The sequence below is a fragment of the Pan paniscus genome, chromosome 7 (genome assembly GCF_029289425.2).
Source record: "Pan paniscus chromosome 7, NHGRI_mPanPan1-v2.0_pri, whole genome shotgun sequence".
NCBI classification, from domain to species: domain Eukaryota; kingdom Metazoa; phylum Chordata; class Mammalia; order Primates; family Hominidae; genus Pan; species Pan paniscus.
Window position 1 is genome coordinate 142,138,613 of NC_073256.2, and position 15,268 is coordinate 142,153,880.

Consider the following 15,268-nt stretch of genomic DNA (forward strand, 5'->3'; position numbering starts at 1 on the left):
TTAAGTTGTTGCTCTAACGTCACCTTCTCTGCGAGTCCCGCCCTAACCACTCTACTTAAAAACAGCACCAGACCGGGCATGGTGGCTCATGCCTGTAATCCCAGCACTTTGGGAGGCCAAGGCGGGCAGATCACTTGAGATTAGGAGTTCGAGACCAGCCTGGCCAACATGACGAAACCCCATCTTTACTAAAGATACAAAAAAAAAATAGCCAGGTGTGGTGGTGCATGTCTATAGTCCTAGCTACTTGGGAGGCTGAGGCAGGAGAATCTCTTGAACCTGGGAGGCAGAGGTTGCAGTGAGCCAAGATTGCACCACTGCACACTCCGGCCTGGGGGACAGATACTCGGGAGGCTGAGGCAGGAGAATCACTTGAACCTGGGAGGCAGAGGTTGCAGTGAGCTGAGATCGCGCCACTGCATACTCCAGCAGTTTGGGGTACAGAGCAAGACTCCATCTCAAAATATATATATATAAATAAAAATTAAAAAGAAAAACAGCAACAGTGCTTTTTCCCCATTGCACATAATCCTACTATACAAGAGAATTGACTTATTCCATGTGTCTCCTTCACCTGCACCTCACTCCACTAGAATGTAAGTTCCAGGAGGGCAGGGATTTGTGTCCACTGTGTTCGCTGCTAGAGCCCAGCACTTAGAACCTGGTACTAGTAGCTTCTCAAATATGTTTTGACCAAATGAATTAATCAGAGAAATACAAAGCAGTGCAACACCACACAGCCATTAACAATGGCCCTGCTAACAACTACACACACGGAAAGGCAAGGACGCCAGGCCACTAAGTGAAGAAAGAAGTTTCTGACACAGTCTTGGCTCCCTGACCCTTTGCTGAAAATGTGGGAGCTCTTGTAAGTGTGAACATAACCCACTTTCTCATCAAGCGCTTGTGGGTGACTTATTTTTTACTTAACTGAAGTTTCTAGTTTTTCTTCCATTAACTTTACGTTACTTACATAATCTTTGAGAAGTAATCCCTCATGAAATGCTCTCAAAACATCTGCTAATTTTTTTTTTTTTTTTTTTAAGAAAAAAGCTTCCTCCTCAGTGACTTAATTAGGGTGTTCCTAATTAAGGCCAGCACAACATCAAAGAGGCCAGGTTCCAGGGGACCCCCGCTCCAGGTCAACTTCTGGTTGCAGGATGACCTCAGTCCCTCCAGCGGAGGCTCAGACAGAGGGCTTGGCTGTCGGCTAGTCCTGGCTCTGCTCCCCGCTCCCTGCTTCCTATTGGGGTGCCTCATCCAATTATTCAGGCCCTCGATCACATCCTGCTGCCGAGCGGGCTTTGAAGGTTCAGTAAACAGCCACTTCAAAACAAAGAGGGGCCATTAAACCAAACTCAAAGACTTCCTTAATGGCTGCGTGCTCGGCTGCAGGAGAGGAGTCCGGCCTCAAAAGGGAGGTCTCCCTGGGAACTAATCCCTGAGCTCTCCCAGCCTCCTACTGCAAATATCTGCCCGCTTCCTGCTCTGCACTCAATCACTCGGGGTGCAGAGTGGTTACTGGAGCGACCCTTGACAGAGGGGCTCCTCCAGCAAAACAAACGTGTGTCGTGTGGCTGCCACCTTAGACAACCCTATTGCACACTTCTATCTCACAGCTCAGCTGCTCCCAAAAACTGCACTGGCCTGGCCCAACAACTTCATGTCCGTGGCCAGGGCATATTCCTCTTAATTAGAGGGAGACCCCTTGAGCTTCTGGAAGAAACTCAGAGGTGAGTCTAGATTTTTGTGTGTTTTTATCTGTCTCATCCTGAGTCCTAATGGTATAAATAGAGCGATCAAGGAGATGAATGAAATACACCTGTTACAGAATCTAAAATGCTAGGCTGCAAAAGCGAGAGAGAGCCCAGTCCTGTGGAGAGGCGCACAGACCCTGGAGCCAGACTGCCTGGACTCAACTAACTCCCAGCTATGCTTCTCACTAGCTGTATGACATGGGCAAATGGCTTAACCGCTCAGCACCTCAGTTTCCCCATCTGTAAAATGGGAATTATAATAGTTACTAAGACTACCTCGCTAGGTGGTTGGAAGATTAAATAAGTTTGTGTCAAGCACTTAGCATAGTGCCTGGTTTGCATATAAATGCTTTTTTAAAATAAGCAAAATAAAACTCAGTTCCGAGCGAGGGTGTCACCCAGATCAAAAGCCTTCCTGGACTCTGTACTCCCACCCTAAATGGGAATCAGAGGCCCTCCCCAGAGCCCCCACACAATCTTGGGCTGATCTCTATGGTGGTGTGGATTACACTGAACTCTAATTACCTGCCTGCCTGTCTCCTAGACTGAGCACTTCAGGGCAATGACTGTCTATACTGTCCACAGGTGTTCCTCCACCCCCCAGCAGCACCTGACACGCAGTAGACATGCCATCGTATTTGATGAATACATGTACTGTGTCCTCTCAAATTACTTATATGTTGAATGTTGAAAAGCACTGCACTTGTCTCTACTGCATTATCAAACTGAAGACATAGGTTGCTTCTATTCTTTGAAACATCTGAGTGCCACTATCAGCAGGAGGCTCTGCCAGGAATTACTACGGTGGCTCAAATAGATACGAGCATTTATTTAGCACTTATTTCATGCTAAGCCCTCGACTTTTACTTTATTTAATACTCAACAACTTTAAGAGGGAAGGATTATTCACCTCTTCTCCCGTTTTACAGGTAAGAAAATCAAGGCTCAGTAAACTTGAGTAACTTGCTCTGAGCAATAGAGCTAGGAAACGCTAGAGCCGGGCTTCAAGGCCCAAGGATAACCACTTTTTAAGGTAGGATATAATCAATACTAGGTAGAACGTCACAAAGAATGTGAAAAATGGCTTTAGGGTTATCGAGCTTTGAGGGAAAAGGAGGCACCAGAGAATAAGGTCACTGTCTGATGGGGCCTAAGGATGAGAAAGATTTCAGTAGGCAGCAATGGCAGAGACAGGACAGGACAAACAACAAAAGTGAGGAGCACAGGCTGTGTTCAAGGAAGCCTGGGAGTCCGAGTTAGGGAGCACTGGACACATAGCGGGCCACTTAGCTGGGGCCAAATCACAGGGGTCCTCACACAGAAGGTTAAGGCAGGACTGCCACATTCGGCCCATGGGAAGAACCCAGATGTGGACAAGACTTGGGAAGCTGCTGCTACAGGGCAGACTAGAGGCACAGGATGGCCACTTTTGGTGGTTGCCCCAGAAAAAGGAGGAAACTCAAAGGATGTAGATGGGAAAAGATGACCCTAATAAAGCAACTTTCCCTCCCCCAGGCCTCAATGTATCTGACTTACAAATGTCCTAGCCAAGAACCCCACCCTCTCCTTCCCTAATAAACAAACAGTAGGGTTTGCAAATACAGAATGCAAATAGGTCCTGCTGGGCCAGCTGACCTTCGTAATGAACTCAGGGGCGATTTACTTAGCAAGAAAAAAACTCAACTTCTCCATTTCCTGCAACTTCACTGCAAGCTCTAAATACAGCTCCATAAGGGTGGGGCAGTGTCTGCCTAAGAAGTGGTGGAGATAATTACTCCACTGATTTTAAGACTTCAAAATACCTCATTCCCAAATCTACAAGACAGAATAGTAACCGCTTCTAACATCTGAGTGGACATTCGCCAGGCAATGTGTGAAAACCTTCACAAGCAATGTTTCACTTCAGAATCCTCCAACAACTCTATCAGGTTCATCAGACCCATTTTACGGAAGAGGAAACCAAGACTTACAGAGATTAAATAACTCGCCCATGGGATTTGAGTCAGATTCCTTTAACTTCAAGGTCAACTCTAGCTCCAGAATTTCTATGGAGGGGTTTAGGGGCAGTGTTGTAGCCAGTAGAAGGTAGAAGGTAGTCAGAAAGCTGTGTTGCAACGCAGGCACACTCTAATTCTCTAGATGATATGTTACAGATCTGCAACTGTTCCGTACGGTAGCCACTAGCCATACACGGCTATTTAAATTTAAACAAATGAAAAATGACTAAAAATAAAGTCAATTCCTTGACTGCACTAGCCACACTTCACGTACTCAATAGTCACACGTGGCTAGTGGCTCACGTATTTAACAGTTTCCATCATCGCAAAAAAAAAAATCACAACGGACAGAATCAATAAATCATGGCAAAGTATTCTAAAATCCTTTGTTGCTGTTTATTTTTATGTTTCAGTTTATTTACTTTAACATTTAACTCTAATGTTTTTTTTTTTTTTTTTTTTTTTAATTTTTATTTTTGAGACAGAGTCTCATTCTGTCGCCAGGCTGGAGTGCAGTGGCGTGATCTCAGCTCATTGCAACCTCTGCCTCCAGGGTTCAAGCAATTCTCCTGCCTCAGCCTACTGAGTAGCTGGGACTAGAGGCGTGCGTGATCACGCTGGGCTAAATTTTGTATTTTTTGCAGAGATGGGGTTTCACCATGTTGGCCAGGCTCGTCTCAAACTCCTGACATCAGGTGATCCACCCATCTTGGCCTCCCAGAGTGATGGGATTACAGGTGTGAGGCACCTCGCCCGACCAGAAAAGGCTTTGAGGGAAGACTTACACAGCTCAGTGATTCTCAGCCTTGGACATCACTAGAATTACCTGGGGTGCTTTTCAAAATCTTAATGCCATGAATGTACCCCAAGGCACTAATCAGAGCCCTGGCCCAGGCAGCAGCATCTCCAAGCTCCCAGGGAACCCAATGGACCCTGCTCTGTAACCACACGCATGCAGCCAAATGAGGTACACCTGCCTAGAACCTCGTCTTCTGGTGACACCCACTCCCATGGCCCTTGGAGCCCCTGTCGCATAGTAGGCAGCAGAGGGGACCCAGGCAAAACCTGCTGCCCACCTCCATGCCCAGGAAGCTGCTGGTGCTGAGTGAGCTGAAACTTTCTACTGCTTTGAGAGAAAGCAAGCAAATAAAAAGACACACAGTTCAAAAGGCACTCAACTCAATTGAGTTTTTTTTTTTTTCACCCACTTACATTAGACAGGAAAAGAAAAACCACTTAGAACCTATGACCAAGGCCAGATACGCCAAGAGGCAGCACAGGAAGGAGTTTTGTTGGTGAGCCCATCCACTTCTTCAAACACAGACTTACAAGGGCCCTTGTCCAGCCCCCAGAGAATCTTAAAAAACCCAAATCCTCCCATTTGCTCAGTAGGTAAAAACACTGTCGCCCCCAAACAAATCGGGAAGCAGGCGAGATGAGAGAACCCCAAGCCTAGGACTTCCAGGCGTTGAGACGGGGACTGCTCTGGAGTGGATTCTGCGCTGGGAATTGCTACTTTTAAGTTTTTGGTTGTTCGGTTGTTTCTGATTTGCCTTGGTGGCTCATACTCAGATGAAACCTGCAGGTTACTGCTAATTCAAGGGAGAACCTCAGCAATCGTGACAATGGGCTTCCTTAATGCTCAGCCAATTAATTTACTCCTCAATTTCATTTTCCTCTCCTGTTTGCTACTTAATAAGGCCATATCAGCAGTGCTATCTCCAAATCTGAGTTAAACGGCTCACGGCATCAGTTAGTTCCCTTTAAATGGCCCCCAAATTTCTTGTCTGACATCCTAGGCAGCTAAATCTGTCCTCTGGCTTTTGTTTGGTCTGGAGTGAGGTATTTCTTTGTTTTTGCAGAGGTGTGGGTTTTTGGGGTAAGTGTCCTGAAGGCAGTTCCGAGAAGTAATGGGGAACTCAAAGTGACCTCATTTGTCCATACCCAATTCGAACATCTAAATGGTCTCACTACAGAAGGAATCTTGCCAGCTATTGCCACCCATGCCTGTGAAGATGGAAAAAGCCGAGATGCAAATTGGAGATAAAGCATCTAATGAATCAATAGTTTCAACCTTTTCACCCTCCAAGCATTTTAACAGCCTTAAGTAAGCCAGCCAAATTGACAGACATCATTTTAGCTTTTTTCCTTTTCCCTGTGGCTGAGGTGCAAAAGAAGAGTTCAAAGGGCAAGAGGTCAGCAACTGAGAACACATAGCACACAGGGAACAAACTTAAATAGTGAACAATTTTTTAGTATATCTGAAATGCAAATTTAAGGGGAAACCCTACGTTTTTACTTGCTGAAATCATTATGCCACGTTTGGTGCCTGAAACACCACTGATGCTCAATAAATACTACGGAATGAGTATATGTTACTCTAGTAAGAACTGGGCAATGGCTGAACCAGGCAAAATCCAAACTCAGCTTACCTTCTATGCAAACCAGGACCTAGGAATGACCTCTCTTCATTTGGAGCATTACAAACTGCGGAATTTCAGAACATAAAGGTTCACAGCATCAAGCTAGAAGTTCCAAAAAATTTGACTAAATAGTAAAGGGTTTTCACAAAAACTAAATAGGGAGGGGTTTTCACAAAGAAACACTCAAACCAGTACAGAAACGATTTCCAAACAACAAAATTGGCACCCAAAAAACCAAAAAGATGACTCTACATAGAAGAGGTCCTAAATCTCTGGGCACCCATCCCAGGCAGTTCCTGCTGTCGATTTTATGACATCTTTACTTCACCTTCTTCTCCCATGGGCCCAAAACGAGGAAGCTGTAAAACCCTGGCCAAATACAACCATTTGCTAAGAGAAAAGCCAACATGGGGCCCATCTGTCCTTTACAAGTGCTCTGCTTGTCCTGCCTTTGTGTGGCTGTCACCATTTACAGGGAGCAGCCCACCTCCCTCAGAGCACCTGGCTGAGGCCTTGGCTGGGTTTTCAGTGCTGTCCTGGAGAAAACTCTTTTTCTGAGGCCTCCAAGGGAACTCCTGCAGAGACTGATGCTCTGCTCTAGGCTGAACCACAGCCCTTCCTTCATGACCACCATATTGGATTCACATTACCTGTTTACAGCCCACAGGACAAGGAGCTCTCCAAGGGCAGAGCCTAGCAAAAGGCCTTCCACACAATTGCCCTCCATAAACAGCAAGGAAGTGTACCTCTGTTCTGATGGGAACCCCAAAACAAAGCAGTGAGGGGTAAAAAAAAAATCCTGAAATCACTATCCAGTGTTGGACCCACTACCCACATTCTCCATCTTATGATATGGGAGGGAAAATATCACGACATGGCTTCGAACCACAAAAAGATTTCCACGGAATTCAAGAAGTCCCTTTAGCAGTTCTAATTTTAGGCAGAACTTAGGAAAGAGGATAGTGATGGCAAACACAGGTGGGGGGCGGTGGGGAGGAACTGAACAAGGCCTCTATTCTGCTCAGCACAGGTGCTGGTAACAGGACACCCCTGTCTAAAGTGACACATGGGGTGGAGGAACCAGGTGTGATTGGGGTTGTCTTGCGCCAGTCACATTCTGTACTCCTAACCTCGTACAAAGTTCTCCCCGCAGCAGGCCCAGTTCAGCTCTCGACATGCTGATTCTTGAGCAACAAGGGTGAAGAAAATATTTGATTTCAGACATCCAACTTTGGTTTTTTAACCCAAGTTAATTATTAAAAGAAGAAAGACATCCACAGAGTGAGCTGTCCTCAATTTTGGCCAGCAAAGTCTCCTGGTCTTAAGAACTCCCCAGACATCACCAAAATCGATGCCGGTTCAATGACTCAAAAGCAAAGGCACAAAGCTGCTGTTTGAGACATGGAGCCCTCCCTTCCCAGAGCTTGGATAGAAACTCCAAAAAGATTCCAGGACCTCCTTGATGCAGTCAAGATCGTCTACAAATCGGAAGGCAGTCAACATCACTTCCAGACTACTGTTCCCCAGACAAACCAGCTATGGGCCCTTCCCTCCAGCCACATGAATATCTTGTCTCCCCTTTCCTCTGGAACCAACTCACACCAGCCAATTTGATCAGCGATTTACTAATTTGCATGGATGGGAGGAAAGGCAGCCAGTAGGTGATTTTGCACACACCGTTCATTAGCGACCACCACCACAGCAGGGTAGAATAAACGGGAAACAAACCACCAGGCTTCCTCTCGTCAAGGAATCGATATGTTGTTTACTAGCTGCTGCTTGCTTTACATGGTGCTGTTCCCCAGTGGAGAAAAAGTCAGGATTTCTTCCACATCTTACCGCCTGAAAAGGATTAAACCCATGCCCTGACAGCCAGCCGAGGACTTAGATGAAGCATCTTTAGAGGAAAGCACAAAGAATCCTCTCTCTCTTGCTTTTCCATGTCTTGAGGTTCTCTCGTTTCAGAAGATGGAGGGTGCCAGGCCTTGAAATTATTCCCTTTTTTTATTGTTTTCTTTTTTTCTCCAAAGAGGAAATTGACTCCCTTCCTGTGCTGCTGTACATTTTGAAGAATCAAATGCTACTAATAAAACCATTTTCCTTATCCTTTTCTCACCCAGCCTAACATCACTTCTGAGAAAATAACCTAAAAATTTTTATCAAGATGGCATTCCAAATGGGTTTCCGACATTTACGCTTTTCCCTCAGAGCAAACAGATAGGAGACCAAAGGCATTATAAACCCATTATGGGAGTTTAAAGAAGAGAACAAGAGGATAAGCAGGTCATTAGAAAGTCAGTTGATTTCAGATATTAAAAACTGACTTTTGTTGCTGGTGACTTCATGCATCTGCACACTATATACTGCTTATCAGATCTGTTCAAATTTAAAATTTTTTAATTTCCATTTAAAATGTCACTGTCATCTAATCCATGATGAAGTCTTTTAAGAAGCAAAGTCCAAGAAAATATTCAAGAATTGTCTTATGCATAAACAATCTTGGAAATCAGACACTCCCTCTCTCTTCATCTCTCGAGTCTCCAAAAGTCTAAAACTCTGCAGAACCCAAGGCATGTTTTAGTCTTCCATTCCATCTTGCTTTTAAAATTTTACTGCCAAAACAAACAAACCAAAAAAAAAAACTTTAAAATAAATGATTTCCCATAGGATACTGAACAAACCTACTAAACTCAAACCGAAAGAAGTCAGGATACACAAACTCTAGATTCCGCCGTGACTGGGCATTAAAGAAAATGTCTTTATTTTTAACTGGAACCATGCAGGGGAAAAAACACCACCTTGGCACCCGTGAGTCCCCAGCCAGGGCATACAGCCACGCAGCCACAGGATGGCAGGTGGAAAGCAGGACAGCCCACCCTTTGGGCAGGTCACCTTCTGAACGGCTTTCGATTCAAACAGTGAATGGGAGGAACCGAGCCTGGATTCTGGATTAAAGAACAAAGAGAAAAAACTCCAGATGTGATCACTCCAGGACTGCAGTGGACAGATCCGTCAGTGTGCACTGGGGGCAACAGAATGAAAGGGGCTGTCTTTCAACAGGGAATAATCCATCTAATTCCAAGTGCCTGGACTATAAGCATTCCTGGGCAAGCAGAGTCTGGCTGCAGATTATGCTATGCTAAGGACAATTTGTGACAAAAGGCACGAGAGCTGTAGAAAGATTTCAAAATGGACAAAACCAGGACAGAGGCAGCTTGATAAAGTTCACCCTGGGTGAGGTGGCAGTTGGTTCTGAAAGGTGGAAGCAGGCCATGACAGCTGAGCTTTCCTTCCCAAAGACCATTTCCGAGGCACGAAGCCTCTCTAAACCTTACACTTCATCAGACAAAAGCTCCTCCAGGCGCCCAGGCAGCGGCTGAAGAGGGGCTGTCCACACCCACTCGGTGCACAGCTTTCCAAACCTGCCCACTCGTTTTGGAAGCGAGCTTTTAATTAAACACCACCTCCCCGGATCTGGATCTGTTGAGGCAAACTGGGGCTGGGCCAGAGCCAAAGAGAAGCTCCCTAAATACACATTAAAAAAATAATTTCCCCCACCGCTCCCAATTCCCACCTCCAGCCAGCTCGCGCGGCTGGTTTTATTTCCTCTGGATGAATAACACGGGACCCTGGTCTATCTCTAGGCACCAGAAAATCCACATCCGAGGATCAGGTTATCCCCAGTCCCACCCTTTGCTGGAAAAAGCCAGGGTGTTGTTCCCCGCCCCCACACGCGCGCGCGCGCACACACATGCACGCGCGCACACACACACCATCTTCACAACCCTTCCAAGAGAAAACCTAGAGTGTGTGTCCGTTTGGGTCTGGGAGGGTAGGATACAGTTATTTCGGGGGCCCCAATCTTGCCTTTAGGCTCAGCTGGGAGAAGGCGGGGCCCCTGCAAGGCTGCCCGGGAACTTCGGCCCCGCGCCCCGCGGGAGGGCTAAGAGAGGGCACGCACACCTTTACCAGCTTCGGAACGGCCCAATTAATAACTAATTTGCTCAGATACCCCACTCCAAGTAGAACTGACAGCCAAGGAGGGACTGGCTTTCCCTCTCAGTCTCCTAGGCTAGGGGACTCCTTCCTGCGCGCGGGCAGAGCCCCCACTTCCTCCCCACCACCGCGCCAGGCGCCCCCACCCCGTGCCCGGGGGAATCAGGTGTCCTCCCGGGCATCCAGCCCCCGCGGGTCCCAGACACTTACTTCAGGGACAGACAATGGGAAAACTTGCAGCCAGTGCCTTGAGCCCCCGAGGGAAAGAAATGGTGCCGCCCCCTGGGACAATAAGCGGGGGAGATGGCGTGGGACAGCAGACACCCCCCAGAAAAGCCACCCGCCCAGTGACCCCGCAGAGCCCGGAGCAGCGCCCCGGGTGAGCAGGTGACACTCCGGCCGGGAGCTCCCGCAGGTGGCCGGTGGCCACACTGCAGGGAAGGGCCGGGTGCCCGGCCCGAGGTGGAGGCGAAGCGCGGCGGCGAAGTCAGAGCGCGGCGGCCGGCGCCGCAGCCGCACCCCCGGCGTCCTACCTTCATGTCGCTGATGATGGTCTGGAAGAGGCCTCCGAGCGCGCTGCATTCCTTCTCAATCACAGCCTCCATTTTCCCGGCTCCGGCAGGGCGAGGGCACACACGCGGGGCCGCTGGACTGCGCGCGGGGCCGGGGCTCGCTCACCCCAGAAGGAATTTCACCTTCCGAGAGACCCACCTCGGACTCGCAGCCTCTTCTGCAGCGAGGACGGGGTGCACCAGACCGACTGTTCTCTGTCCAAAATAATAACAGTAATTTAAAAAGCCAAACCGCTCTGTAGGGTATTCGCCTACAAGCAGCGCTCGGCTCCTGGCCTTAAAAATGCCGGGAGAAGACTGACAATCAGGCCACCACTGGTGCCCACTACGGAAACGGCAAAGCCCATCTTGATGCAGAGAAAATCGCCCGCTGACCCGGGGCCAGCGCCATTGAAAAACGCAAGATTTTCCAATTTAATAAATTTTTCTGCAATTAAAAAAAAAATCGCCCAACAGCAGAGCGGGTCAGCTCGCGGCGTCCGGATCTGTTGCTCGCAGCTGCGGCCGCCGCCTCCTTTTCACTCCTGCGCGCCCGGCCCCGGCGCTCGCTCTGGCTGGGCTCCCGGGGACGTTCGGAGGGGCGCACGCGCGCTCGCGGCCGTGCGTCCGCCAAGCGGGGGCGCGCTCTCGCGGCCGTGCGGCCGCCGCGCGCGGGCGGGGCTGGGAGCGCGCGCCCGGGAGGCGCGTGGGGCACCCGCCGCAAAGAGGAGCCTGCTGGTGTGCTGGCGGGCAGGCGGCGCTGGGCCGGAGCCTCTCCCTCCGGTGCGCACAGCGCACCCTCTCCTCCCCCGGCCGCCCGTCGCAGCGCGGAGAGGGCGTGTCGGCACCCTGCCTGGCGAGCGCCCACCCTACAATGGCTGCGAGCGCGCGGGACGGAGGGTGCACCGCTGCTCCCCGGGGACTTGCACGGGTGGCGCGCCTAGCCCAGAGCCCGCTTGTAGTGAGCGCTCAGTAGGGCGGGAAAGCTGCTGCCGCTACTGCGGCCTTCTGAGAAGACGCCCATTTTCTGATGTCAGGACTGCATCGCCGAGTCCTGATTGCAAATAGCGAAATATATAATTAAGGAGAGTTCGGGGGCGTATCCTGCAATGGGATGCCGAGTTCGATAAAGTTGCAGGATGCTGGAAAAGTGGATTGATTTGCTGTTGCTAAATGAATGGAAACAGCGTTAGAGCTTCTGTCCACGATCCATCAGTCTATCGAGATTGCTGATTGCCTATGACTTGGACGGTTGATGGTTTTCAGGCCCACTGAGAGCAGCCAGCGTTGGTATAACCGCAGGGAGCCCTCCTGGGAGGTTGAACCTGCAGAGCGCAAATGTGCCCAGGTTGATTTGGGGCCTAGTGGTCCATTTTCACAGCTCCACTGCCTATCTGCATAACCAGGAGCCCTCATTCAGATGAACGCCAAATGGGCCAGAGGGAGGAGAATCAAATGAGCAACTTTTAAAAGATATTAAGACATAAGCACCTAACTCCGGACAGTTCCTTTAACCCTTGAGCTAACCATTTGAAGCACAAAACATAACAAAAGAAAAGACTGGGGGGAGTGGGGCCAAAAGAAACCAAGTGCAAAATTCTGTACACTTGTGTCAGATTCACTCCGTAATGGGAAAAGGTCTGGCTTTGAAAACTTTATGGATCAAAGGGATGCAAGGAGTTACACAGCACAGCTGCAGAAGATAATGTTCCCCTGGATCACTCTGCCCAACTCTTAACTGCAACCCACCTTCCCCATCCGTCTCCCCGAAATCACCCGGAAGGGTGTTACCTTCAGGAAGTAACTGATCTCTTGATCACCCCTGCTGGATCCTGTCCCCAAGGGCATTCGAATGCATCCGACTCATCTTCACCTTGCCAATAACGGGTGCTTGACACATCGTTTGCTGCCAATCATTATTGTGATTTTAATACTATTGGTATTCTAACTATCAAGATGACTGCTTGTAGAGCCAGATTGCCTGGATTCAAACTCCAGTTCACAACCTACTAACTGTATGCCTTTGGGTATGTTACTTAACCTTTCTGGGCCTCAGTTTCCTCATCCATCTGTAAATGGGGATAATGATGGCTTCTACCTGATAGGGCTGTTCTGAACATTACATGAGCTGATCGATGAAAGCACTTAAAGTGGTACCTGGCATCTCGTAAATAATCATTCGATAAATCTTATCAACAGAAGAAGCAGGGATGAGGCCAAGGCTCAGGTCCAGCCCTGGCCCCATTTCACTTCTGTAACATTGGTGTGCTGTACCAGGCACATTGCTGAGGGTCTACTGTGTGCATTCTGGGCATTTTATACGTATTATGTCTACTTGAAGGAAATTATCATTCTGGTCCTTGTTGCACTGTTGGAAGGAATCCAACCCTGGTTTTCTGACTTCCATGCCCCAGGTCTCTCTTTTACCCAGCCTCCTGAACTCCTGGGATAAGGGGCCTTAGCCCAGTGGACACTTGGTCTAGCTTTCCTGCCACATGCTTAAATTTCAATGCCCCAAATACCCCAACTTTAGCAATGTTTGCCAAAGCACACCTCTCTTGTGGCCTTTTTCCCTGGGCCTGACCACCAGGCCCTTGTCTCTCATGAGAACTCCTTGAAAGGGAGGCTGGAAAAGTGTTCCCAGATGCAGGAAAGTGGGAGTGACACCTGGCACTTTTTTTTTTTTTTTTTTTGAGATAGGGCCTCACTCTGTCACCCAGGCTGGAGAGCAGTAGCGCGATCTCGGCTCACTGCAACCTCCACCTCTCAGGTTCAAGCGATTCTCCTGCCTCAGCCTCCATGTTGGCCAGGCTGGTCTCGAACTCCTGACCTCAGATGATCTACCCGCCTCGGCCTCCCAAAGTACTGGGATTACAGGCGTGAGCCATTGTGCCTGGCCAGCTGTCATACATTCTTTCCTTGTTTTCAGATTCTCCTTCGTTTCTGGCTGTTGGGGACTTCCCTTCTTTTAGACTGGCTCTGCATATATTTAAAGAGATTCTGATTACATTTTACCAACTGTGTCTACGTGGCTATGGCAGGAGGGGTTTCAGGTTATAGAATCTGCCTCTGCGACAATAGGGTGTCCCGTTTTTGTTGTTTACATGATGAAATGTTGGGTTTTGTGTAATGTATAATATTTTACACTTTTAGGTAAACTCAGATGCCTCTGATGGATTCGAAATAACCAGATATATTTCTGAATTGCTTCGTATGGTATGTAAACTTAAGGTTTTCTAAACTAATATCTTTTTCATGCTCTTTTATTGCTACTCTGACTAGACCCTTATCTTACTTATAAAATATATATTTTTCTCATCATGCTTATATGGTACAGAAAGAGCCCCAGAAATACTGTTAATGAGAGGGAGATCAGGTCCTGGACAGTCTTGGTTTATAACTTGCAGCAGGGATATCTGCTCCCCTGAGAGCCCAGTTCTCCATATCAAGGCACTGCAGAAGTCAAATTAGTAGTCAGCAGGCAGCTTGGGAGCACATAAACAAAGCAAAGGAGATTGGATGCTCCTGGGAGGACAGGCGTGGTTTGGTACAAAGCAGGTGCTCAAGAAATGTCTCAGGAATGGAACCCAACCAGGTTCCTACCCCACTAGAGAGCAGACACAATGTCTTGGCGACCTAGAACCATCAGATACAGCCTCTCTTCCTCAAACAGTCCTGGAGAAATACAAAATATTATGACTTCTTTCCCCTTTTGGATCTTCCAACCCCGCTATTTGACTCCCATGATTGGAAGCTACAAACTGGCCTGCAGAGGAGTTTTTAAAATTGGAAAATCTAAAAAAAAAAAAAAAAAAAAAAAAAAAATTGTGAAATCTAAAAATATTTAGAAATTGGGAAACTTCACCTCAAGGAACAAAGTTTCAGCACTTCCAGGAAGATAGGAACATGTGGCAATTCAGGGCTCACATTCCCACCTGGCCTAGGCCTGGGGGACAGCTGGTCCTTGGGGGAAGAACTTGCTCTTTACGCTCCCCGCCACCCCCCTTCAGCCTTGCTACTAATCAGTTCATCACCTTTCATTGGTTTCCTGCCCCAGTGACACATTCTGGACATTAGGGTTATATTTGGGCATTTTTCAGCCTGCCATCCACAAAACACATACAAAACATCTCTTAGGGTGAGTCAATGTGACAGATATTTTTAATTGATCCTCGCTAATTTCATTTTCAAAAGGGGCCTGTTTCTAAATGGGAACTTTTCTATGCTGATAACTCCCGAATTTGTCTAAAGAATTTAATGACTCGATCAGAAAGAATTCTGTTTATAGGTGACCAGGGCAAGCTTAAGCCAATTTTGTTTCATAGATGAGCTATGGTAATGATAAATATACAAATAACTCACCTTTAGTGTATACTTACTGTGTGCCAAGTACTATCTTAAGTAATCTCACTCAATCCTCACAAAGCCTTAGGAGTTAGCACTTTGATTATCCTTATTTTACAGATGAAGAAACTGAGGCACAGAAGGTAGGTCAGGAGGGAGGAAGCAAAAGAGCTAGAATTCAAACATAGCAGCATGACTTC

The 15,268-nt window shown here is 47.9% G+C and overlaps 1 protein-coding gene across 7 annotated transcripts in view; it reads right to left on the minus strand.

Moving 5' to 3' along the window:
- MTSS1 (MTSS I-BAR domain containing 1) overlaps positions 1-13,898 on the minus strand; it is a 180,086-nt gene extending 166,188 nt beyond the window's left edge. For all 7 annotated transcript variants that reach the window (XM_034966573.3, XM_034966572.3, XM_034966569.3 and 4 more), the window contains exon 1: positions 10,707-13,898. In XM_034966573.3, coding sequence (XP_034822464.1) covers positions 10,707-10,778 — 72 coding nt within the window. In that variant the 5' untranslated portion in view covers positions 10,779-13,898. The remainder of the gene's footprint in view (positions 1-10,706) is intronic.
- Between the last annotated feature and the right edge of the window lie 1,370 nt (positions 13,899-15,268).